At 44.0% G+C, this 27,831-nt stretch overlaps 1 protein-coding gene across 2 annotated transcripts in view; it reads left to right on the top strand.

The window, feature by feature from the left end:
- The window catches only part of LOC146189461 (protein kinase C, brain isozyme-like), a 119,770-nt gene extending 92,232 nt beyond the window's left edge, over window positions 1-27,538 (top strand). Inside the window, exon 11 of one of the 2 annotated variants that reach the window (XM_084604273.1) lies at window positions 27,223-27,538. In XM_084604273.1, coding sequence (XP_084460399.1) covers window positions 27,223-27,375 — 153 coding nt within the window. In that variant the 3' untranslated portion in view covers window positions 27,376-27,538. Of the gene's footprint in view, window positions 1-10,570; window positions 12,412-27,222 lie in introns of those variants that run through there. The other variant, XM_084604272.1, reaches the window with a different exon arrangement.
- Window positions 27,539-27,831: the final 293 nt, after the last annotated feature.

Raw genomic sequence — 27,831 nt, 5'->3', positions numbered from 1 at the left:
GCGACTGTCCCGTGTATCTCTTCTCTGTGTTCGTCTTCTGCTTACTCTGGTGCCAAGTTTAATCATGAATAACCACCTTTCCCAACTTCTTACATTACATGTAAACAAATTGTTAGAGGTGTGGAAGTATTGAAATTTTCAGATACAAATCGAATATAAATATGGGCAAAAAATGCCTTTGAATATCTGGTCAGCGAAAGAAGTGTAAAAATAAAAAATAGCAAACATCATTTATCTCGTTTACATTGAATGATCATGGTATTTGTGATCAGAATTAAACAGAATTGCACGAAAATTTATATCCTGCTGAAAAATTCAGTATGTGTACTAAAATTAAAAGCTCTAATTACCAAATCGGCATAAAGAAAACTGCCGAAACTGTTAACATCACAGTAATTTTGGACACCTGCATGATGGTTGCCTGCATTTTTGAGGTCAACTCCAAGTGACCATATTTTTTCTTGGTTTTGTCGAGTGTCTGGCTTTGTCACGTTGTCGGAAAGGTGTGACACTATAGCAATGGTATGTCCCTAGTGACAAAGTGGCACTATTGCAATTTGAGTCTTCATTGTAAAGCATTTCGATGAAGCGTGCAGTGTGGGAAAACTGCACGTAATGGGCGTGCAGTTTCAGCGTACTGGAAAGCAGCATGCGGATACATGCAAGAGATGTGTGCATAAGCATTAGAGCAGCATGACTCCATTCCAAAATAAAATTGTGATACGCCTGGCAGCATCCAAAATGGCTGGCCATTGTGCAAAGCTGGTTGCAGCCACGAGATGGTATTGAAGGTAAGGAAAGAGAGACCGAAACTGTGTGACTGAGCTTTATTTCAGTAATAATAATAATAATAATAATAATAATAATAATAATAATAATAATAATAACAACAACAATAATAATTGGTTCACAGGAAGGGAAAAGCGCAGTATCTGTCACACTTGCTTGTGGACACCTGAACCGTATGTAATGGAAGGGAGAAATGTGGGAGTGAAAAAAAAGAAAGGGGACCGGAGTGGAGGGCTCCAGAGTAATTTCAACCACCTGGAGATCTTTAATGTGCATATCGCACATTAATAATCCCCAGGTGGCCGAAATTACTATGTAGCACTCAAGAATGGGAAGCTTCAGATTGTTGTCATGCGTGCCATAGTGCGCACAAAATGCACAGGCGCTACTGTGCCATGCAATTCACCTACTGTGGTGGTGCAGTGGTTAGGGCACTCGTCTGCTGTACCCAAGGATGCGGGATCGAATCCCAGCCTCGACTGCTGCTTTTTGATGGAGATGAAAAGCAAGGCGCCAGTGTTCTGTGAGATTTCAGCGCACGTTAAAGAACCCCAGGTGGTCGAAATTTCCAGAGCCTTCCACTATGGCATTTCTCATAGCCTGAGTTGCTTTGGGACATTAAAGCCCATAAAACTAAACCATTCTATGCAATCCAGTTTCAGGGGGGTCTATTTCGGGGATTGCTAGCTGCATAGATCATACTTCAACGCGATTCCCATTCAATGGAATCAGTGTCAGCTCATCCATATTCAAATTAACGTGTTCGACCTTAAATCTGCGTCAGCCGGGACCGAGGTCCTTATTGTCGAATTAATGAGTATCCCAAGTCCTTGGAAAATTTGGCAGTGTTCGAATGTTCTAAAATTGTCGTATTTGGTACTTCCTTAGAAAACTCTAAATATCAGTTTTTCAAATCTAATACGAATATAGTAACAAAGATATTTGACTCTTATTGAAAGGTTTGCACAGCCCTACAACTCCTGTTTTGGCACGGAGTATTGTTTTCAGTATATCTCTTGTACAAGGTCACAAACTGCCATACTGTAGGCTTGAGTAGTGACGCATAATGAGTTTTTATTCCTTCATTCCCCTAACAGCTTCCATTCCACTAAAAGCGTTATTCATCCATTCATTTTGTTTCACCCATCCTTTTTCCATTCTGGCCTGATAGTGTACATACTTTCACAGTGCCATATAGATCAACACAAAATGCGGTATATCCCATAAACCTTCGTGTGGAATTTTTTAAAAAGAAATTTGAACCAAAATGGTCTCCTAGTGCTCTTAATGTTATCTGTCAGCCGAATAAAAATAGTGTAGGACATGTCGTACTCACTGCAAACTAAACACAGAGTGCCACAAAATACTACGATAGGAGCAAAAACTTTGACAGGAGGCTTGAGGCAAGCATGGTTTATCAAGTCCGTCAGGAGGTTGGATTGCTCACAAGGTACCTATCATTGTCGGAAAACTGGTCACAAAGCACCTTCCATTGTCATGACCTTTGTTAAGTGTTGTATAGTGCAGCACCCCAATGCTACAATGGGCATTATTGTGAATGTGATCACTTTTGTGTTGGTCATTGAAGAGCAATAATTATCTCCTGGCTTGACAGTCGCTTGCTTTGTGCAAAAAAGTGTCAGTGAAGGAGAGAGAGAGGAAAAGAGGGAGGAGCAGTACTTGTGCCTGAAATGTTTAATCAGCTTGACGTAATTTCTGGCTTAATATCAGGCATGCAACATTTGGTTAATTAGGCAAGGAGATGCAAAGAGCCAAATGACATGGTGAGAGGTCCCCTGAGAGGGGCTGGTAAAGGCTTTGGCTGTTTCTCTGAAGTATTGAACAGCCACTGGTCCTGTCGATGTTTGTATTTTCGAGACTCTCGACAACTAATACTAATCAAATTAACAAAAAAAACTCGGGCGACATCCAACAGATATCCAACATTTGTTTTCAACTTGTTCGAAAAAAATCTTTATTATCGTCTAAAAATATAGGTAATTTTCTGCTGGACCGTTGCCCAGCTTTGACGCATTAGTTTTCTTTTGAGCAGTGCGACGTCCGCCAGCAGATATCCAATATTGTCGTGCTTGCAATCAAAGCGCCGTCAACAGGAATCCCCGAACTCTGTGCCTGTCGCAACCATTCCACAAGAGTCTCCTCCATGATGGCACTTTCCTTCCTTCGCGGCTTTCCTCTTGATTCCAAATTTACTTCCATTTAGTAAATTGCTTTACTTTTTGGCCAGAATAGTTTTCAGCAGCGACTCCGGAATGTTGAGGTCACGAGCGATGCTGGCCTTTGTTGCACCTGTTCTCTTTTCAGCTTCCTTGATAATTCGGACCTTATCTCCGAGGGCTAGCAGTTTTCGACTTCGCGACAGGCTGAACTGCACCGCTCAATCACAGCTGAAAATTGCTTCGGTAGATGCAGATCACGTTTGGATAATCGGCACGAGTAGATTACCAGCAACGCCGAGCAGATGGATCCGGAGTGGTCGAGTGGTGACAGTTTTGTATCTCTGAAATAAAACTTAGGCGAGCCTAAATTTACTTTCCACTTGCCTCCTAATAAATGAGGGTCCCGCGAAGCGTCCTTTATTTTCAATGTTCGAAATTGATTTTTGTTTTCGTACTAACATAAAGCAACTCATTTTCGCCACTAGAGGGTTGATTGCTGGCTTCCAACAACAAAAACAACAAAGAAACAAAATAAAATGGCCGTTGATGCTGCAAGCCGTTCGGAGCGGTTCGGGCACGTATTTTGATAGGTGAAGTGATAACTTGCAGGTGTTACCTAACTTGCAGGTGTTATCGCCTGGCTGCAGTGCACCTGTATGCTGGCCTGCGTTTGTGGAAGACTTTTTTTTTTTTTTGGCGGATGGTACCAGTCAGCTGGCATACGAAGTGGGGTCCGTCTAAATTTAAGTTGTATAATCGAGGTTTTTGATGTATTATCTCTATCGGGATTTTGCCACGGCTGCGCAAATTCGTCATAAAATGCGGGTTGTCACATGACCGGGGGACGCATAATTGAGGTTCCACTATAGTTGGGATCATCATTCTGGCTGGCGACGTTACCATATCAGGAACTTACACACTGCCCTTTTGTGTGGATATGGAATGCGTTTGCAATAGATGTTGAAGAGCGGCATTCTGCAAACTTTTTTTTTTTTTCATGATCTCGAAGAGTCGCTGAATCTTTGGAAACTGTTCAGATGTGGTCGAAACAGTGAACTGCTGTCATGCAGCCTTCATCCTGTTTCTTTTCTTTCCCAGTTTTACATCTTTCCGGCTAACTTTAAGATGAATCACATTAAGAATCACATTTGAAAATTTCAATATTCACGCACCTCTAAAATTTAGTTAACCAGCTTATTATTTAGCATGATTTATCTGTTTTCTGATATCAGGCAATGCTGGTATTGGAATACTGATGAAGCCATGTCAGTATCTCAGAAAGCATGTTTTTAAAAATTCTGGTGCATCTTTTGCTGAAACATCCGGTATATGTCTGCTTTTTAAAATACTTTGAGGTAGGAGCTGCTGATGTATGCATACCTTAAGAACTGCAAGCCATCAGTATTTTCCTGTTGCAATTATTACCTATTCTTACTGGTAGTGCTTAACATTATAAGAATAGCCAATTATACAGCCTTGGAGTTGGCTGGTAGTTTGTCATGATCTTTGTCATGCGTTTGCCAGCCAGCAGTAAGGACCAAGCCTTGTTCTATATATTATCAGCACCATGTACGTGCTGTGCACTCTGGTTTATTACATTCCATAGCCTAACACTTTCACCTGTAGCAGCAATATACTCTAAGGCTTGGTAATACTAAATTGAATCATGGGAGATGTTGGTTGTGTACGTGAGTGAGTGGTTAGGGCATTGTTTTTATGATGTTTTGTGATCGTGCCCTCCCCAGTGTGCTAACATATTGCATTTCTGTGGCATTAGAGCAGTCAGTACAAGCCACTGCTACTCATTTCGAATGTTGCGATAGCATTTGGAAGCCACTCTAACTAGTCTTTGACCCACAGCTACGTTTTTCATGAAATATTATGCAGTAGAACCCCACTATAGTAAACTGATATAAGTAAACTGAAGTCCCAGTTCATCTTCCATAGACGGCTGTACATTTTTCCCCCATTTATAGTAAAGATATTTTTGCCAAAAATTGGTTATAGTAAACTGTGCCTAGCCACGGTAACGACTTCCTATGAAATGACATCGCCGCAAGCGCGTTACTTAAAATCATGAGGCAATTAAAAAAAACAAAAAGTGTTTTCAAATGGCTTTACCATCATGCTGAGCAGTATTCAGAAGAAACCAACTTTACAGAGGCCTTGGAGCCATGAGGGAAAGCATGCAGTGCTTAGGAAAAAATGATGTAAATCTGTCTACAAACATTGGAGGAAGGTGTCACGGGCTGTTCGGAAAGTAAGAAAAAGTGCACCAAGAAATAGGGAAGGGAAGAAACTGCCAAACATTCGAAGCACGAAACACTGCCAAGTGCATTTGTCAGCTATTGCCTTTTTAAAAGACAAACAGCGGAAGACCTGTTCCTGCAAGGCTTCGGTTTTCCCATGAAATCAAACTTTGTTGTATTTGTAGCCATGTTGCCCTCATGCTTAATAGGTACTTCCACAAGATGTAAACAAAAATCTTACGAGTGAAAAAATAGCATGAAGAGACGATAGGACAGAGATGGAAGGTGTTTCAGTGTTTTTTTTTAATTAAGCAACAAGACCTGTTCAGTGAGTAGGCACTTAATTACCAGACAGCATCTTCAGGACCATGTCGTTACCCACCAACTGCTGATATAGTAAAGACCCTGATATAATCAAGACTTTTGCCGCTCCCAGTGACTTTACTATAGAGGGGTCCTACTGTGAAACTGATTTCATCTCTAATAAATAGTTTGATGTTTTTTGTGTTAGCTATGATGAGATTTTACAGCATGTCACTTTTGCTGAAAACAGTGCTCTTATAACACAGAAAATTGTGAAAAAGCAAAGTATAAGAGGAGTCAACACTTACGGATATCTTCGCACATTGGCATTGGATGTCGTATATTCATGAGATTTCTTGAGGGACGCTTATCTTGTTGTCTCAATGCGCAATCATTGTCGAAATTTGAGGAGATGACTGAGGGAAATTGCTAGATTCAAAGTTGTGTACTGAAGCTTCTTGCACGTAGCCGTACATGCAAGATCTCAGCAGCCTTTACGCACTTTTGTGCTTTCTAATCTACCGGTGAAACTGTTTCATACTCATTTCAGGCGTGTAAAAAGTGTAAAATGCAATGTGAGTGAGTGGTCTTTCATGTTTTCGCTGACTGGAAAGGCAAATGTGCTTTGGGGATATATGTTGTAAAATGCACATCCAATTTTTCTCACAGATGGGGTGTTGAATGAAACACTTTAAAGTGTGACTGCTGCTTACATGCTCTTGAAGATCCCTTTTGACGGCAGTCTAGCTTCAGTTTCTGGCCACGTTCCCAGTCTTTCAGAAAGCGCTATTGCATGGGTGTCATAGAAATGGCATCACTACAGTTCATTCTTCTCGGGTTCTTCGAACGTGGAAGGGGGTTTGAAGTTTTTTTGCTCGAGATTTTTATCCCTGTAATAGTCACCTTTCTGTGTGGAAAAAAGCATTGGTAGTGTTCCCGGGGACTAATCTGTCCATCTTCTTTGACTGAAACTGTATAGAGGCTAGCGCATAAATGCACTGTTTTCATGGAAGTGACTAGACGTGTGGTGTTTTCACCTTTATGGGAGCTATACTGGCTGAATTTGCTGGCTTCATGCAAAATAAAATGATAGCCATTGGCTATGGTTAGTACAATGATTGTACCAATCAGCTCAAGAAATAAGTATGGCTACATTCAAGCTAGGGGGGTGAAACGCTTGTAATGGGAAATGTGGACGTGGTAGAGTGAGAGAGCACTCTGGTCATCTTGCTACAAAGTTCTATAGTACTTTCCATTTCTCTAGAGGGCGAATTATTTCTGTTGCTGAAATTGCTCAGGTCAGTGGTGCTCTTCTCTTTCTCATCAAAAGCTCCAGGAAGACTTCTGAACTTCAGTTGGAAAAGGGGGTGGAGGAGGAGACAAGACTTCGTTTGCATTGTCCGTTATTTATTCCTTTCTTTCACTACTAAACATTGTTTTTGTTTATATTTTAATCCTTTGCACTGTTGTTCAAAAGCATATTTCTTTAATGTTAAGCTGAATTCTGCCTTTAAAAAATATTAACTGGAGTCATGATCATCAGTTGCGTTCTCTTGATCACGCTCATGAATAGACGTCGGGCAGTCCGTGACTTCTGTTGGAACATGAACGTTTTATATTACTCAAACGAAAGGCTTTACGACTGTCTATAAAGCCAACATAGCCCATCTGCGCATATCCAAATATACAAGTTTAGGCTTCGGAGAGGGAAACCATTGGTTTCCTTCCAGTCTAGAAAAATGTTGGGAGGTGGGGGTCAAGTGCTATCCTTCTTCCCTTCCCTGTTATGGAGTCCCTGCTGAGTCCTGGTGATTCGGGCAAAAAGAGTGTTCAATCTCTGTATCCGGCATGGGTTCACACTGAGTCACTTATGTCCTCTACTGCCATGTTGGCTGGTGGTCTCAATTCACTCAGTGTCTGTCACCCTGCATGTTGCTGTCTTATAGCATGCTGTTATCTGCTGTACACTGCATGTGGTCCTTGCCAGTATAGCTGTTGCACCCAACAACTGCAAGAGCGCAGTGAGCACGGCTGGTGTAATACTGCTATTTACTCCCTGAGTGTTCTATATTCCCTTCTTATCACCTGCCACTGAGCCCACTCTCATTCCACCAGTTGTAGAGCTGTGGCTGTGTTTGAACCTATGATAAAAGGTGGGATAAGAAAGGACTAGAATAGGAGTCTAACTGTCATTCTGGCATGGTCTGTTCCTTAATCTAAGCTGGGTTGCTCGAGTAGAGGGCAGTGTTGTTTAGTTGTAGTGAGCAAAGATGGTGCTGTTTTTATTTGGTTCGGTTATTGGCTGGTAAGTATACAATGGGTAGTGTTTAGTCAAGTAGTGTTAAGCTAATTAGAGTTCTGAGGTTTTAAAGTGCACAGGCTGATGAGACCACTGCTGTTCCTGAGGCATCCAGATGCACTTTTGTATCTAGCTGTTTACCACGGTCTGCTTAGTGCTTCTCAACCAACTAGCTAGGCTTTCAGTTGGAAAAAGGAAGACTACATAGAGGAGAAGGACATGGAAAAAAGGGCAAGCTGCATTCTGGCTGTGGTTCAATTTTCATTGTTTAAAACTCGCCAGATTTAGAAAGTTGGAGAAGGCTCTGTTTGAGAAAGCTTCTGGTCAGGACACCATGAATGATTGCTTTTCAGTCTTGCAGATTCATTGTCTTGGGCAAGCTTAGCTTTTTGGACAAAATGCAAATAACAGCAAAGATAAACGTTTTTGCTTTCACAGTGACTTTTCAAAGGATTCACGTTTATTCTTGAACAGTGCTGTCACAGTTACAAAGTGCGGCTTGTCAGTTATTATCAGGCTTGCATTGTTCAAGGCTGCAGAGTACAAGTAGCATCAAAGAGCAGTATCTCCGGCCGCTCACGATTCAGCACCCTTCTAATGAAGGATGTGTAGCTGTTAACGTTTGCTGGAGTGCATGTGCACAAATATAAGATGTAATTGAATAACACCATAGCTGCAAAGGTTTCTAGTGCCTGGGTATACTCGGGGCAGGATTTGCCTTTGCGTATGGACCAGATTTGGGACCATCACCAGGAAGCCAATTATGCTGGCAGCTAGAATAAAATTTAGGCAGAGGTTGAGTGGATCAAGAGCTCATCGTAAGAACTGTTTTATTGGGATGTGTTTGGAATGCGCCCCCCCCCCCCCCATGGGATAGAGCAGGTACCTGGAGAGGGCAGCTAAAGGTAAAGGATTATTATTTTTAAATGAGTGGGGCTGTGAAACCGCAGTGGCTCAGACCAAATGCTAAATAGTAAACTTCTTCGGTAGCAGTCTAAATTCGGGTCACTGGTTAGGTATTACAGTAGTGATCGCGTAGAATAGACAGTCCACAAAGTGTGCTCGTGGACATTTCTTTGTGGTAGAATTAAGCTACTGTCTGCAAATTTAGTAACAGTTGCATGTTATGCATCAAATGTGTTGTACACTAGTGATTTATTTAGTCACACTTGAGAGAGTTTGATTTTCAGCTTTGTGTGTGTCATTGTAGTGCAGTAGGTGTTTATAATTTATTGAGACGAATATAAATTATGCTGAGCTGAGACTGTGCATTCTTTTCTGCTTTTTATTTTGCCGTCACTGAGCACAAATATATCTCCAGCAATCAGTGCAGTTTTTGCCCTAACTTTATGCAGAGGTATCAAGTTTATTAGAGTCCAGCAGCAACGAGATCACTGGAGTTGTAAAATGTTTGAAGGATTCATTTTGCTCAAGTCCTGAGATTGCAGAGCACGGCAGTAAAAAGCACAGACACCAGTACATTTTTTGGGCTCGACAGGAGCTGAAAAAATGAACAGTTGATCACTATGAAAAGTTCCCGAACGTAAAGTAACTTTTCTGCCAGAAATCTGGTTTCAAAATTGCAAAGTTTGCCGCTCCCCATGTTCCGTTTGCAAACAATTAAATACTAGACTACCTGAGCCAGAGCCACACATTTTTGCTTTCAGCATATTATGCACGATGCTTTAAATAAATACCCAAGGACATCAAGTATGTTTCCTTAGGTAATGAGGGAAGCAAAGGCTGAGAAATGGTATGTATAAGAAGGGAAACAGAAGTGAGCGAGAATGGCGGTGAATGTCGAACTTTCTGATGGTGCACTTTAAATAAACCTCTATCAGTACCTGTTTATCAACAGGATATATTTTCTGGAGGCGAACTGCCATCTGTCTTTACTCTCATAGTTTGTAAATGCAAGTATTGTTCTGTGTAAATAAGCATGTAGTTGAGATCGGTTTATTATAAAGGCAAGAGGATCATATTGGGAAAGGGCACACTGTTCTCTCAATGGTTAGTTCCAGCTGATCTTTTTGTGCTTGGAAAAATTCTAAGTGAGCGCCTTATTTTAAACAGTACCTGTTAGCGCTGAATTTGCTTTTTATCTAATCTCATTGAACTCTTGTCTACAGCTGCACTGACTAGTAGTATGCAATTTATAAAGTCTCCAGTAGATCTGTTAGGATTAAGCTTTTCATAGTGTTTGAGTTTTATCAAAGTTGAGAGTTTTACTTAAGGAATGTACCTCTTGAATTGTTGTATCAATTTTTGAATTTGAGACAGTTTGCAGACACGTTTGCACTGTATTTCTATGGGACTTTTCTTTTACTACTAGAGCTGAGTTTCTAATGCGCATTTTTGTTTCTTCAGGGATATCATTGCTACAGGACTCTGAGCTATATTGATTGGACTCCTACCTTAGCAGAATGAGAACGTTTAAAGTGGTACGATGCGGACCGGTGTGTTTGCTTGAACATTGGTGAAGTGAAGTGTGGTGATGTGATGTGAACATGCTTGTCACTTCACAGGTTGTCGTGCAGTTAGCCTGAAGTTATCCCAGTGGCCGAGTTTTATATTTGCTCCTGCTTGCATTAATATCGTTTTGCTTGCGCTTACGTTTTGGCTGCCGCTGCTGCTTCTGTCATGGTTTTTTTTCTCCCTTTCATTTTTTTTGTTTCACATTTTTGCCTGCCCACCCTTTCCCCCCTGCCTTTTTTTTCTTCTTTTGCCCACCTGCCACCACCAACTTGCAGAAGAACCCTCGATCCGGCGAGAACTTTGACCCAGTGTTCACACAGGCCAAGATGACCTTGAGCCCCGGCGATCCGCTGGTCATGCGCAACCTGACGGGAAACGAGTTTCAGGGTTTTACCTTCGTCAACAGCCAGTTCGGCGGCGTTTGCAGCTTCTAACCGCGCCGACTTGCACGAGCTCACTACCACCTGCTCAGTCCTTTTTGTTATTTTTTTAACCCGCGCCACAACTTGCCAGGGGTAGCCGCAGGTACTGTGGCAAGAGTTGTTGCCATGGTAACACCTGCTACCATGGCAACCTTCTTGTCACCATTCCAGCTGTGGCCTGCACTGGCATGCTGCACTACTACTAAACGACTAAACGTAAACTGATGGCACTTTGCACTGGCTTTAGTCCCAGAAACGAAAGAAAACAGAGCTATCACTTTTGATGCACATGGATCCAAATGCCATCTAGGTTCACTACACAAAGCTCACCAAGCAATGTTTGAAAGATTGATGGTATCCTTAGCTTTACCTGTATAGGCATTTTGTTGTTAGGCCTGTCCTGGATTCGGATAAGAAAAAAAGCTATTGTGGTGATGAATTTAGCAGAGGTTGATGCAGAGTATCAGCGAGATTGGCTTGTGCTTGCTGGCCTTGTGCGTGGTTCCTGTGGTCAAATCCTGGTGGCAGCTGCTATCCTGGATGAGTCTGGATTTGCTGAGGGAATAGTTATTTGCACCAGATTCTGTCAGAGGGCTTCGACATGCATTACAGTTGGTGCACCTAGCATGGCCTGCCTCAGGTTTAGCAGATTCAACGTGCACTTCCATATTTTGTCCTGTTGTGTGTTCAGTTGTTTTTTTGCGCCCCCTTCTGAAATTTATCATCAATTTAAACGGCTTCGGGCGTGAAGTTTGCTATGGTCAGCTGTGATGCACGTGGAAGCCTACTTGACAAGACTTGTGTGAAGTCTGTCCTAGTGCAAGAGGTGCCTCACTGTGATTATGCGTCCTTGGCAGCACTGTTATCACCCATACTCCTCTTTTTTTTTCCTTGTGTCTGTGTAGCAGTGTACCACAGTGTGTTCAGGTGCCAAAGAATACTGCATTAATGATTTGACAGGGTGTAGAGATGGTGCTAAACGGTTGGCTAATTGTATTATGCATGAATTTATATTAAAGGCACATCATCTTTCAAGGAACAACCGCCAGCTGACCAAATGTCCACTCCGTTTTTAGTATTTCAGTGATGTACTACGCCTTCATTGAAGCGTATTACGTATGGCATATGCATGGTGCCAGGAGTGGAGGTACATTTGCAGCCATTTTTGCCTTGGTGGTAGTTCACCTTTTGTTGTGGAAATTCGGTTTGTGCCAAACAACTGCTCACAACGTGGTACCACGAGCTGCTTACTTGTGTGATGCATTTTAATGCACGGTTGAGGCCAAAGCATTACGTAAGGGTAATGCGCAGTGCAAAGTGTCATCTAACTTATCAGTCTCTGTAATTCAGGTCCTTCGGTTTAATTGTTGCATAATTGGCTACGGCTAGATTGTGTTCAGTCTCGGAAAAAAAACAGATCATTGATATCCGTATCGGTGGACCTACCGCTTACACCGTGTCATTGATCTGAACCCAAGTTTATTTTGGCCGCAGCAGCGTTTCTGGACCCATTAAGCAGATTTTGAATACACTGGGAACACGTGTGTCTTGCCGTGGCTGCCAAGGGATAGATTGTGTGGGATTGGTGAAACAATACATCTTGATTAGCTAGCTCAGCCCCCTCACAATGTTGCTTTGACTCAAGGTACAGTTTCAGTACATTTTGGAGCATTGCAACAAAAAAAAAAAGCAAATGAGGCATTGTTGGGCAACTTGTTTTCATTTGAGCCCCTCTTTTGTGTCTTCATCCCAGATTTGAACCTCCAGATTGTCCACCTTGATGCTTTAACTGGTTTGGCATTAATGTATTCAGCCCATTGGTAGCTTTGCAGCTCAACCAATGGTAGGGGGCTGTAGCAGAAGTTCGGACCATTGGGACCTAGTCACTTGCTGTTTGAGCAGGCTGGTAGAGTGCGTGTAAGGGATCCGGCGCCCTCTTTGTGAATCTCCTTCTTCCCTACGCAATACTCTCCGCCCCCCACCTTCTTGGTGGGCGCTGGCTGGGAAGGCATCCCTCCTTCTTGGCCATCTATAATAGTACTATATTCAGAATCAAGGGCACAATTTTTTCTTCTCCAGAATGCACACCCAGAAAAGAACATTCCTTTGATACCTTGTTGTATACGGTTACCTGTCTAGACGTGTTCAACTGTTGCCTGATCAGTCCTCCAGATGAACTATGAGAGGCACGTTTACCTTGCCGGTGGTTTGGTCCCTTTTTGCACTGTGTGATGAACTGCCACGTGTGTAGTGGCGCTATGTTTATACAGATTATCAGGACTAGGCTCCCACTCCACAAAGGAAAAGAAAACTGTGTTACTGCTCAACTTTTCAGTGTTGTTGTTTGAGTATTGTGCATGGTATTGAGTCTTTATGTGCATTAATATATATATATATATATATATATATATATTATATACGTATGTATATTAACATGTGCAATGGTAAGTGTATGCACTGCTTAAAGAGCTTGTTGTCAATATTCGTTTCAATGTTTTATGAAAAATATAACCAATTTTTGTTGCTTCTGAAAAACTCTTTTGTTTTCTTTCCTTTGAACTTTTAGCCACACTGTGAGAACTAGCCACGTCAGCAGGAAGAGACATTGATGAGATTTATCAGTTAGCTGTTTCATTGAAGTTAAAGGAGTCATGACACCAATATTGGAATATACATTCCTGATGTGCCGAGAAACTAAACCTCTAAGTTTCAGCTGCATCGGAGCTGCAGGTTCTTTTAAAACTAGTATTTTCGTTTCTTCGTGAACAGTTTCCTGATCTGGCAGCTGGCATACCCGGTGACTACATAGGCTGATGCCGCGTTGTCTGCTACATGTTCTATGCATGAGCAGTGTCAACTGCGGTGACGCGAAGCCACAGTAATATCGGCCAAACAGCAGTCATGCTGCTTAGCAAGGTTACCGCAAACTGAGCTTTTTTCGTTGATCTCTGTTAGCGCTTTTAACCTAAGGATTAGTGGCATCTGATGGCGGGATTCAGGTGCACGTCGACGCCAGAGTACGAAAGGCGCACAAACTGACCCGCTGGAACAGCGTACAAATGTACACTGAAGCACGTCTCACAAGCATTGCATAAAATGCGCATTGTATATAGTGCCATTCGACGGCACTTTTGCACAATCTTCGGGTATCTCCCGACAGTGTAGCAGCATAGTGTATAGGGCACGTTGCACTACATCGAGGCACTGAATACCCCTTCCGTCCCATCTTAGCAGCATCGTTTATGCTACTCTGGGCCTAGCTGCATCATGAAAGTAGATGATAAGCTCATGAGGCTTACAGCGCCGGATGCCATAAGCTTACAGCAACGGTGCCTGCAGGTGTGAAGGATGACTGCACTTTGGCTTTCTACTTCTCCCTAATCGTTGCTAGGTCTAAATTACTTCAATCACATTGAAGTCACAGCAGATGGCACTTTTGTAAAAGATCAGCGAGGCGTTTTAGTAAATGGACCGCCCGATCGTGAAACTTCTTTACTCTCAACCCCACTGTTTCGTAGTAAAGGAAATAGTTATTTTTGGCGACGTCTTAGCAGCAGAGCTAGCATACAAGACAGGCACCGCACCAACTGTGAGCAAGAACTCCGTCTGTATGGGTCGGCATTTCACATGAAGCATTCATTTTTGAAACTCCATTTTCGAGGGCCTATTATTGTTACAAGAAAAACAAATTTTAGCATGATTTTTTGACACTGGTATGTGGGATCCGTCGTATCGTTGGTGCAGACAGCTTGCGCAGAAGGCATGGCCAGCATGACTGTGTTTGCAGTGGTGAGGGCAGTGCTGCCATCAGATGGTAGTGGTGGTCACACCGAAGATGGATGCCTGGCCAAGAATTAAATCGCGCTTCGCTACAGTCTGTGTTTTGTTTTTAGAAACGTGCCGAGTACACTCATTGGGAGCCATGTCAGCAAGCGCAAACACAGTACACACCGGCCGCTTATCGGCGCTGGCACCAGCTCCGGCACAGCAGCAGACGATGGGGTGGCCGTATTGCTCTGTGACGTCACCAAGCACTTCAACATGGTGATCGCTGTCGGTGGGAGCAGCTTCACGGTGTCAACTTCAGCCACTTATTTCGAAATAAGTAATATGTCTAGGGCGCTGAAATTTCGAAAACGGAGTGATAAGCGCAGTATTATCTGCCAGACTACAAAACTAATATATTGGATGACAGTGGCATGACCCTTTTAACTACCTCGAGGTAACACAACAACATGGACATGGTGCTTGAGACCGCAGTTGGTTTCTTCTAATTTTATTTACATGGTAAGACATCTTTTGGCATAAAATAGAACAGATTAGAGGTTAAGGATTGATAGATGAAAAGATGGAACAATGTTAAACTATTTACTGTTCACCATCTGTTAAAGTGTTTAAAGTGGTTGGGACACCAAATTTTTGTGCTGTACTTTTTTTTTGCAAATAGTTTGTAGCGATTCTGTTGCATGTTGTTAGAAGCCCGAAATTTCATTATATAATTTTTTATTGTATTAGTAAGCAGTATTGGTTTCGGTTTGTAGTTGCCAGGTTCTTACTTGACGTCAAAAACAGAAGACATTACATGTCGCGTGGACAAAAATTCATGACTTCAAAGAGTAGGTGCTTCGTCTGCTCTGCTGTTACTCCATCATATGCTCTCATGGCGGAGTCACCCTGTGGAAACAGTTACTTCATCCGTAAACATGATGTTTGTGTCATTTTGGTGATCCTTTCACACCGTGCCAACACGAACTATCCGGGAACATGCTGTTGTCGCCTGTGAATAGCTGTCTCCAACTCTGACAACTTGTTGCTCTTAACAGGGCCGATGTTGGCTGCCCGCTTCGCTAAAATTTTGGCCAAATTCCTACGCTATGCGAGCAACTGGAAAAATTAGACGGAGAGGCTTTAACTATGAAGGAACGAGAGTTAATTCTCGCGAGTATATACTTTAAATCGCACTGATCAAGGCACCGCTTTCATGTGCCGTTTTGAGCGCCACTTTCAAGTGTGCGAATCTAGTGATTGTTAAGAGGAAATTCGTAAATTTTAGCGAATGAAAATGGCCATTGAGTATTATAGTCTTGGCAACAGTGAACCGAAATCGACAAATTGCTTACATCGCAGAATGCGCGTACAATCTCCACGAAGTGCCATTGTGACGTGCGCCGAGCAATGCTGCAATTAAGCATCCTGGAACAGTCGTCAGCGCTAGTTGTGGAGTAGCAAATTAGGCTGATTGAGGACAGTCGCCATATATATTTTATTATGATAGGCTTCCTATAGTAAAGCGGTGACAGAAGAAGCTTTATTGCAGCGTTGTCGTGACCTATTCCAAAGTGCTGTCTGGCGAAACAGACTAGGCCTAGCGACGAGTAGGGCAGGCAGAGAGCAACACAGTTCATTGTCCGACTCGCCCACGGAGGCGCCCTTGCCAAAGACTCCACTCTTGTGCAGGCATGCTACTGTTGCATGAATATACCAACAGTCCCGATAACATTTGTCTTTTCTGACGCAAAGCCAAGGAGAGGGCTACACTGCCTCACTGCTATGCCACCGGCTACTCCAGTCTTTGCTATGGCGACTAACAACAAAGCCATTTGTCGATCATTGCCATGCCGTTGATGACAGCCTTCGCAAATTTTAGCGAGTGAATATTGCCATCAAGCATAATTTTGGCCGTCTGTGTGTTAGAATTGTTAGAATGCTGCCAAGCTGGTATACATACGGGTACAATAGAAGAGCCAAAATGAGCTGACCAGCAGAATCGTCTCTTGCGTCATAAAACTGTGCAATGACGTCACAAATACTTGATTGTGGTTTTTTCAGTGAATCTGCCTCACAGTAAATGTGCCAGTGACAATTTCCACAAACTTTAAAAAAGAAATAAAATATTTTCTATACCTTCCTTGAGACTAATCTGCGAAGGTCTTCAAACACAAAGGAAGTCCAGGACAAGCTTTGCACAACCTCATGATTTTGTGTATGTACCCCATTAAGGTAGGGGCAATAGTTAAAATGAACATGAAAAAGTCTTACAATAGGCTTTATAGGAACACAAAACTGCCGGAGGCAAAGTTGGTATTGATAACATGATTCATGGAGGCAGTCACTGTGTTGCTAGTGCGAGGTGGGCGTTAAATGAGGCACTAAATTTGAGAAGACAGAATCCTTAGAAAGCTTGAATATGTACTTTGTGCTATTGCAAGTACAAATCACTGTCTGCCTTATGTATCATTCTGACCATGTGCTTACAGATTCAAACATCATGAAGTGCTTGTTCCAAATTTTGCATGAAATCGCATTGTTATAAAGCTCTTGCTCTTTTAAGATCCACTGATTCACATCAAACCATGCTTACGACTCTTCAGGTAATAATAATAATATAATAATAATAATAATAATAATAATTGCTTCAGGGGAAGGGAAAGGCGCAGTATCTGTCTCACTTGTCTCTGTGGACACCTGAACAGTGCTGTAAGGGAAGGGAGGAAGGTGGGAGTGAAAGTGGAAAGAGAGAAAGAGGAGCCATAGTGGAGGGCTGTGGAGTGATTTCAACCACCTGGGATAATCCGCGGGCACCCTGGATAGCCCTCTTTGTCTGTGCTTTCATGTTTTAGACTCTTGCGAACTATTGCTCACTCCTCCACTTCTCCCCACCTTCCCATTTCCCCATTCCTCTGGACACTAGGAGTGTCACCATGAGTTTTAGGCCAACATAACCTGTATCTTTGTATACCCTCCCCGTAAATAAATTGGTAGTCCTACAACACCTCCTGGGGATCTTTAACGTGTGCTGACACTGCACAGCACAGGGATGCCTCTTCGTTTTGCCTCCGTTGAAATGCAGCTGCTACGATTGATCTACTAATGTATTAAATGGCTAGATTTTCATAAAATAGCTTAGTACTTACTATAAATGCTTCTCTCCGGACGTACAAAGAGTCTGCGAAGTGAGCAGGATGGAGAAAAAAAGGGAAAAAGCACAAATTAAGGTGCATCACGGCCTTCAGGTGCAGCCCACTCCAATGAATTGCTCACAATGCAAAGATTTTGCACATTAGCTTATACAGCTTATTTGGTTTAAAAGCCATCGGCATAGTAGTACTAATATTTGTCGGTGTCAGAAATTATCAGGCTGCGTAAAAAATTGTATCATGTCAATTGCTGGTCCATGTGATTGATGGCTGATGGATGTGTGATTTTTTTTTAAGAAAATCATTGTAATTGATGAAGTAAAGAAATGAAAAGAAAAAGGCTGGGTTCAAAGATGTCAGGATTCTCAGAATGAAAAGGCAATGCCTGATGGTGCTAATTAAGAAAGTTTTGAATGCAACTGATCAATTCCTTAATTGAAATAAGTGGAAAAATGAAAAATGCATTCAAAGGTATCAAACTGCTCAGTTTGGAAGCCATTGCTTGCTGATGCTAAGTATCAGTGTATAAGAAAGCAAAAAATGACAGAATAGCAAAATGAAAAATGTCCATGTGTGTGAAACTCTTTTTATTATATCTGATGGTGCTTGAACATAACAGTACGCAGCTGAGCAAAATGTTTGGCACATGAACCATACCTCACCGCAGATCTATCTGTTACACATCTTCATAAGACTTCTAGCAGCTCACACACCTTGCCATTAGCTCTCAAAGCATTGCTGGCTTGATCTGTCTAATGCGTTTTATCTAATGATAAAAAGTTGTAATGAGTGAAGGGTTTGGGCACATGCAAAGAAATATTCACCAGGACATCTATTGCCAAATGCTGATGAACTGTATTATTGCACTTGTGTTAGAATTGGACTAATTTATTATGTACAGCCTCCACATAGGCACAGTATTTCTGGATGTGGGAGGTTTGGCCGCGCCTACTTGACAGGATGCACAGACTGTCCATTACTTGCATATGCTTCCAATTCAATACCTAAACATGTTTCTGAACAGAAGAGAGCAGGTTACGGCATTTGTAAAAAGTAACTGGAAGCAATTGGGAAAATATAAATTATGGAAAATTTAAACTAACTGATCGATTGCACTGAACCACCTGTATAATGTATACTAATCTATTGAATAGATCCTGACCAGTGTATCTGAATTTTGTGAAATTGAAGGCAAAAAGTATGGTTGGCAAACCTCAAGAGTGCTTGTGTTTACAAAGGAGAAAGCAAAGATGTCTCATCGCGAGTTTATATGTCGGTTGGAATCCCTTTCATGAGCTAGCCTCAACTTAACGCTAGCTGCTGTATGCTATGTGCAAGGAGAACTCGTATGGCACTGCCCAGAGCACTATACAACCAATGGTTACGTCACAGTTGTGAAATCAGAGTTAGAGAAATGCCATTACAAGTGCATATGTCATTGTTTGGGATTACAATCATTAGGTAGCCTCTAACTTGGCTAGCAGATGAATGCTATGTACAAGAAATCATGTGATGTCATCCGAAATGTTGTAGCGGAACGCATCTCTATTTTGATGCAAAAGATGAGAAAGTTGGCATCACTTGGAGCTTTCCTAGCTATGTTGTTTGAGTAAATAGCGAGCCGAAGGGCTTTTTTCGGCCAGAAATACAGCTGAGGTTGTGGCAAGGGCTGTGTGCCCTATGGAGGGGTATCGATCGTGCATGCTATTGTCGCACTTCTCGTTTTGTTTGGCTAAATGACGGCTGTTGTGATGCCATCTTTTGTTGCAGGGTTCTCTTGCTACAGGATATCTGTAGCGGATGTGGCTTCTGGCTTTTTGGGGCTGGGAATACAGCTAATGTTGTGGTAGGAGCTGCGTGCTATGGGGGTATCGGTTGTTCATGCCATCGCCGCACTCGTCGCTTTGGTCATCTAAAGGGCAGCTGTTGTGATGCCATATTTTGTTGGGTGTCCCTTGCCGCTGGTCGTTGTGGATGTGGCTTTTGTATTTTTGGGGCTGGGAATAGAGCTAAAGTCTTGGTGGGGGCTGCCTGCCACAGGGGTATCTTGTGCATGTCATCGTTGCTCATCACCAGCTAGATGACAGCTGTTGCAATGCCATCTTTGCTGGGGGGCCCTCTTACCTTGCCACAGGATATCTATTGTGGACGTCTCTTCTGGCTTTTCGGAGCTGGGAATGCAGCTAAGATTGTGGCAGTGGCTATGTACCACAGGCGTATCTGTTGTGCATGCCATCATTGCCACAGGATGTCTGTTGTGGACAAGCTTCTGGCTTTTTGAGGTTGGGAAACACTTAAGGCTGGTGGAGCTGTGTGTCACAGGGATATCTATCGTGCATGCCATTGTCACATTCCTCGCTTCAGATGTCAAGATGGCTGATAAAACAGCATCTTTTGTGGCAGGGGGCCTCTTGTCGCAGGAAATAGTGCCTAGTATATCCTAGGCACTATAACAGCAATGTCTTCTGCATGCCATTGTCACACTTGCCACTTCGGTGGCTAGACAATGGCCATTGCTATGCGCTTTTTTTTTTTGATCGGAGCCAACAACAGTTGTCAACGAAATTTTTAATTGGGTTAGTAAGCCTTCTGCCTTAAAACAGTGCTAACTAATGGCGAGAATAGTGTCTCATTGCATCTGTCCTTTTCTTGTAACTTATTGGAAGGGAATTGGAAACTGCAATCACCCAAGGCTGCGGGTCTCCAGGCATTGATGATGCCGCTGACTGGCATGGGTATGAGAGGAGAGCTGTATATTGTGTCTGTGGTAGTGCTCTGGGCTCTTACCTGGGGTGTTTAAGGTACATTTAATGTATTAAAGGAAAGGGAAGGGGTCATTTGGGACAGGTGTAAATGCACTTGATGGTCAGTATGGAGTGTGCAGTCTGGTACTTTGGCAGCTGTGTAGCATTTTGTAAAATGAGAAAAAAATAGTGCTTAACCACATTCACCATTCTGTTGTAGCCATACTGAGGAAGTGGGCTTGTGAAAGTCTTATGCTATATTCCATCTCGTAAGTAGCTTGCAGTACTGTGGAACCTAAACCTCTTTAGTCAAATCAGGACTGCAGGACCACTGTAAATAAATGGTGTCCCAGCTAACTTAAACCAAGGGTTTTATTAAAAAGCAATTGAGGTAGGCCAGGAAGCCAGTTTCATACAGCTGTGTGCTGCCTTGCGTGCCACGGGAAATTTTTGTCTTGCAGTTCTGTTAATTAGGTTAATTTTCCTAAATGACTAAATATTGGTTTACATTATAAATTTGATTTGGTGAGTGAGCGCCTTCGGAATTTCCGATTCCATTACTTGCGATAAATAAAGCTTCACGTATCTTCTTTCGAGTTCGTGTTTCAAAGAAAGCCCGCGAATTACAAAAAAAAAAAAAGAATCGCGTGACTTTTGCGTTATTGCGCTACGGTTATGCTGCCTCAATCGTGGTTTCAGCGAACGAAATCAGGTGCAGCCGTGGCACTACGGCTCCATTGCAGCGGCAGGCCGATATGCCCGCGCTGGTTTCTTCGCTCGCGTGAGGTTGTCGACGCACGTGACGATGCAAGTTGCGAGCTCTGTGAGCTCCCTGGGTTTCAACGCCAACAGTGTATCAGTCTACCGCTGCAAATGGGCCATCGATCGAGTCCCGGCTGTCGAGTTCCCGCTGCAGCTGAATCCGTTTGCTATAACGAGAAGAGCAGCACAGTTGTGGCTAGCGGAAATGCGTCATGTGATTTTTTAAGGTGAGAGCCTTTATTGCCTCAATCGTTTTCGTCAGCAAGTGTCGCGCTTTTGCGGCGGTTCTGATCGGTCGAGATGGGATGACGTCATGGAGATCTCGAGCAATCACAGAGCACCACCACAGTATATGCGAATGCGTGTCATGACCATATGCCAATCAATGATAAATGATTAATGATTGATTTAGAATTAATTACTAATTTATGACTAATTACCCATTACTAATTAGTGACTGTGCAGAATGAATTACTAATCAATGCCGCGCATCCGGTAAAGTCAACCACACAACAGTAAACGTAGAACTGCGAAGATACAAGGAGCGTGATCTCGTCGCTGCAAAGCAGAATGCATTGAATAAATGCACTTGCAGAATGTGAAAGAGTAATCGCTCGCTTTACTCGTAGCAGCATTCATCGCTACATCCGCAACAGTCGCGTAGCAGAATGCAGCACCTCAGGCTTTCGCCTTTCATCACTTTAGTTGCTAAAATGTCCTCGAATTTTTTGTTTTGCTCGGGTTTTCTTTACAGCTCGGGAAAAAGATACACATGAGGCTTTCTTTACGCAAGTAATTGAAGGAGGTTTCAGAAGGTGCTCTGGCTGAATGGAGTTTGAAGAGAATGGGGAAATATGTTCCGTTTATCAAAAGTTTCGTTCACAGAGAGAACGCGTTCAGCATTGAGCGAATTGTTTTCGCGCCGCGGTCTCGTCCCGACAGGTGGACACGCATTTTGCAATTTCCGCGGGTCCCGATGCGCCAAATCTAGGCATAATTAGGGTGTAATTAGTGAAAAATCTTTATTATACCTAAGTAGTGAACGCGTTTTTCAGTCATACTCGAATTTGACAAAAAATGTCAGTACACACATTCTGCCTGTAAAATACAGCAGAAATTTCAATTTTCATGTGCTGCTTCGGCCGAGGCGGCCGTTATAGGGCCCATGAAATTGTATTTACAAAAGCTAGAAGACGTGCATGAGCAATTAGTATCATATCAATCATCATTCCAACACACATGTTTAAGCTACCTTTATTAGCACTGAAGATATGGGCGATCGAAAAGAGGCTCCCCTCTCAACTCAGCTGGCGAGCAAGAAAAAAAAAAGCAAGGAGTCCTGACAACGCCCTATCACGCCCTATCACGCCCTGTCTCGCCCACATATTTTGGGAGCATCCAATGAGGTGGCGCGCTCAGCAAGCACATGTGACGTCACAGGGGTTTTGCGCACGGGGACGTCACCCGATCGGTGGTGAGAGGTCGCTAGAAGCATTTTTTAAAAATTTTATGGAAATTATACGCTCCGCGCAAATCTCAGAATTAACTCGAACGCTCGTAACGACCACCTCTATGGATTTCTTGCATTAGAATATTACCGCTTCTATCATTTCAGGGGCCCTTAAAGGAGAGGAAACGGGAGTCGCACGTCAAGCGTACATGTTCCAAAACCAATTTATTATCCGAGCGCAGTTTATAAATACCGTCGGATTATGTGACCGAGAGAGAGAGGTAGAGGCGAACACACAAGTACGAGCACAATCTGCAGAACAGAAACCGAAACAGGACGAAACCGATACTTGAACGGAGAGAACACACGGTATAACAACATGGCTAGTGAGAAACGACTAAATTTACTTGTATTAGCTTTCTCAGCCGCTTTTTTTTAGTGGATTCGCCCATACTCGTCGGACTGCTCTTGGGGACTACGTACATCTGGAAGCAATATATGAAAGGGAATACGGAAGCGCGTGGTCTTCTGATTTCGCTAAGCGCTGCCACCAACAGAATACGAGAATGGGTGGTACCAGGGGCATGCTCGGAAAGAGCAGCCGACCAAGCTTACTTTGCATTCGCCTGTACCGCTGATTCTTATCGCATGTTGGCGGATGCGCTTATAACGCCAGCCCACGAGAATGCCCACATCCCGTCCGCGTTCTTCCCACCAAAAACCCCATCTCCTCCTCCTGGGAGGCCGCTCTTCTGGCCAATCAACCGGCCGATCAGCTACAACTAGTAGCGCGGACCAGGCTAGAAGGAACGGCCAGATGGCTCCTGGACTGAAGGACCCTCCTAGGAGTGTCTGACTTAATTTTCTTTAAACAGTTTTTTCCTCCTCCTCCTCCGCCTCATATTCCTTCTAGCTGTATTTCGATCTTCACTGCGCCGTAACCCCGTTACCGTGAAGTGGCCACTCGAAATCGTGATATCCTGCTCCCTTTCCAACGAAAGCGTATGCGCGGTACAGTTTCTGCGCTGCCGTCGGATGCTTGCTTCGCGGCGAAATGTCCCGCACAACACCGAAGAAACGGTCTGAGGCTTATGCCTAGCTGAATGCTACTGCAGGCGTGTGCCACGAGGGCAGCAAGTAAGCGATGAGTGGGTCTAGTGTGCGTAGTGCGCGAGAAAAACCGTAACTACCAAAGACGAAAATACGGAGGCGGTGATAATGGTCTGTCCCTTTTGAAGCGGAAGCCTTACTACGCCATGTATCAGCTAAGGTCAACCTGGGCCTCCGCTTGACCTTCAACGAGCCAATGGTCACAGTCTGGATCACATACTCCGTCTTGCATTTGACCGCATCCTCGACTCCATAGTCTCTGCAGTTTAACTGCTGCAAAACCTTGTCTGCCCTTGTCTACACTTAAGCCTAACCAAAGAAAACCAAGCGAAATGACGCTTTTGCTTCGCCTAACTAGGTTTAGCAGGGTTAAACCTCTGCCAGTTATTTAAAAGGGATACCGCGGCGTCAACCGCACGGTCAAGCAAAAGAGGAAGGTTGTTCGTAGAGCTTCAAACCCTCAGAGTCACTTGAGGTCCAAAGGGACGAATTGTCCGCAACAGAGTAGCCTGCCTCCAATGTTCCAGATTGCACTTCGTCACTGCAAGCGTCGCGCTTTTGCTTCGAGTCTCCTCAAAGCCAAATGCGTCCGATCCGTGTTGGTCTGAGATTGAGTCGCACTGTAGCCTATAACTACATGCTACAGTGTTTCTTGCTCTGCATCGCAAAGCTCGCCCCGTTCTTGTCCTACTATCTAGAGCACCACAGAACCACAACGTGCCTCTGCTCTGGGTACGCCTGGTGCCTCTGGTGCAGGGGTGGGTAGGGGATGTCAGTGATGCTCTTACTTAGCTAGTTGCAGTTTTATAACTATTTTCGTCGCGTTTACACGGTGGTCTGAAAATGTTAGTTGCGACTAACGAGATTTGCTTTTACTTGCCTAGTACAAAACCAACCAACTCTGGTGCATTGTTCCGTTTTTAACCGCTAGTTCCATTTAACCGATTTCCGTCTGTCAAAATTCTACTTTCTTTGAATCTCAGTCGCCCATTGAAACCACGCTTTGGTAATTCGTGGTGCAAAAAGAATCCTGCTTCGTATTGTCGAGCGGATCGTACCTGTATAGAAGCATCATTAGCACTGTGCCACAATGCTGCTTTTCGGCGTCTCATGCTTGTCATGGTAAGTATAACAGTAGAGCTAAAGCGTATTGCGCTCGGTGATTCGCTACTTCGCGCCGCCCGCCCGGGCGCCCTGATTGGTCCCAACGCAGCAGGCATATATAGGGTAGAACGGGAGAAAGATGACTACACAGTGTGAAAGGGCGCTGAATGGCCTCAGTTCGCAAGCGTAGCCAACGTTTCGACAAGTGGACTTGTCTTCGCCTGGACAGCGCCATTACTCATCAGCGCAATCAGTGATGATTGCGCTGCGTAGACGAATACAAGGCCGCTTGTCGAAACGTTAGCTCGGCTTTCGAACTGAGGCTGCCCCTGTACCCTTGTTCAGTGCTCTTTTATATTTTATACACTAACTCTACCACCGCCCACTATGCGGTACTATCTGCCGCCTTCAAGGCCGTCTGCGCATTCGTGATGGCACTCCGCGGAAGCGAATTGCTAGCAGATCATACTATGGTATATAAGTCTCTAAACTACGGATAACCGCAGAGGGCACGGGTTCAGTCGCTAGTCCCGCCTTCAGTTGTCTGTGCCTCCGTATCACACCTTATATGCTATTACCTGCGGGCCTACAACTAGGCTCTCGTGGATTGCGGTGAGTAATTTTTTTCACGTCTCCTCGAATTAGGAACAGCTCTTCCGGTGTGATTCCACTGTCGTTCACAGTCAAGTTCCCGGGTTTGAGAAGCCGGAAGTGTGCTGCTACTTTTGTTTTTGTTGGTCTACTAAAATTATGGGCACGTAGAGCGCCACGCACATTGCGCCGCTGTCGTCAAATGCGCTTTGCTCTGCTTATCTTCACTCGGAAAGCAAAAGTCTGCAGAAGCCGCCGCGACAGAGAGTAGTGCGCTGTTGAAGTTATTCTTGCCTAAACAAAAAGGTAGCCATCAGGCCAAATTAGAGCTGAATGATTTCGATGCCTTTGGCTTGTTCGTCTGGTCAGATATTAAAAACTGATTTCGTTTCCTGTTCAATGCAGTAATATTGTTACGAGTTATAACCCGCGCACCTTGGCCCAGTTACCAAATGATGTCTTCATTCTCACGTATAGAGTAGCTTGGTCGTCACCAGTTCCCGCTTTCAACCATGTCTTGACTTCATTTAGCCTTGACCGTTTCGATCGTTGAAGAGGTGCAATTACCCGTTTAACCTTTAGCACATATGATATTAGACAATGTCGGAGCTTGGCCATGTTGGTTTGCCACTGCTTGTACACTGCATGTGGAAGTCTGAAATGAAAATGCACACACAGATGTATATTTTCATTTCAGATTGTCATTAGAGAGATTTAGCTTACCGTGAACCGCGATCCGCCACCGTGAACCACTACCGCGCGTGGGTGGGGCGCACAAGCTGATTGGTCAAGACGCGCCAGGTCTGTGTGCCGACATCCAGTATGTGGCGCCATCTACCGGCATCAAGGGTATCTGGGCATGCGCAGTAGAACGCGCGGTGGCGGATCACGGCAGCGGATCGCGGATCACGGCAGCGGATCGCGGATCATGGTAAACTAAAACTCTCTATTAATTGGCTTATTGAAGAATGAAGGGAAAAATTGTGACAGCGTGCGGCATCTGTCATTGCATTCTGAGGAAGAAAGCAAGACCACGCAGGCACTCGCGCGTGCAAGCGAAAATTTAAACGCTTGGTCGCATCCGCATCGGCAGCCGTGCCACGCCGGTGAAGTGTCTTGGACACCTCTGCGTTATTGCTGTGGAAAAGAGTAAAGCCTGCCGGAGCCTTCTACCATTCCGCGTATTTTGGCGGCAAATTCAAATCAGCTCACGCTCACTGATGCATTATACGCATGATCTTAGCTCTACCGACGTTTTTTTTGTGCTCTTTTGTCGTATCCTGTTTTTGCGTCATGCCTGTTTTTGACGTCTGCTGCTTTGTCTCGTGCTGTTCGTTCATGGTGTCATGACGGGGCGGAAGAACAGAAACATGTTCCGATTTTCTGTACCTTTTATTTAACTAGTAATGGGAAGAGGAGACGTAAAAGGGAAAGCGACGGGTGTAGCAAGAATGTCAGGTGGGATCACCAAGCGTGTCGTACAGTCAGAACTCCCCGAGGATGGTAAACGTCGCTTAGCAAGCCTTCGGGGCTGACAATGGGCGTGGCCACCGATGCGCCATTTGAAAACAAGGTAACATACTCGTGCTTGCATTTCATTTTTTTTTAAACAAGCAGTTCGGCAAGTGGGTCTTGTTGACCATATACATACTGAATGTTTTAAACCGTTACCGCCTGGAAACGAAACAATACATGCGCAGGACACAGACAGCGGTCCCAGTTTAGCCTGCTCGTCTGGGCCTGGTTGGTGCAGGCAACGCGGAATTAAGAGCGCGAAGTTTTTCATTTTTAAAGTTGCTTTGTTCTCCTCTCCTTTCTTTTGCGCAGAAACATCGTAAGGACGTGAGCAACTTCGACAAGCAGTTCACGAGCGAGAAGATCGAGCTGACGCCCACCGACAAGCTGTTCATGATGAACCTGGACCAGACCGAGTTCATGGGCTTCTCCTTCCTCAACCCGGAGTTTGTACAGCACGTCTAGGCTATTTATTACCGTTGCACCCGACCACAACGACGGCGGCGGGACGTCCCACCTCCTCGCTCAGGACTTCGGCAACAGCGTCCGTTCTCTGCACCGCTGTACTCGGGGACAGTTCTACGTGGCGGTGGAGGCGGGAGGGTTGTGCGCCCCCAGTCTCGTTCCTACTTCTATACAAATACGCAACTATATACATATACTCAATATGCGGTCGCCAGGAGGTGAGGAAACGACAGAACCGAACGCTCTTTTTTTTTGTTATTTTTCAATGGACCCCCGCTCTTGTCCTATCTGCTGGGGCAACGGAACCGTTCGATTTAGAATTGAATTTCAATTGACATGGGTTTCGTTGCAATGAAGGCACAGTTGAGACAATAGCGTGGGGAATTTGGTGGCGACTTCGAGTATAACCACCTATACTTTCAAGGCTTCCGTATGGGGGCGCGACGTCACGGAAAT

This window comes from Amblyomma maculatum, chromosome 5, assembly GCF_055883805.1.
Source record: "Amblyomma maculatum isolate TAMU_Amacu chromosome 5, ASM5588380v1, whole genome shotgun sequence".
Classification (NCBI taxonomy): domain Eukaryota; kingdom Metazoa; phylum Arthropoda; class Arachnida; order Ixodida; family Ixodidae; genus Amblyomma; species Amblyomma maculatum.
Note: the sequence above shows the minus strand (reverse complement) of the source record. Positions and strands in the feature narration are given on the sequence as shown.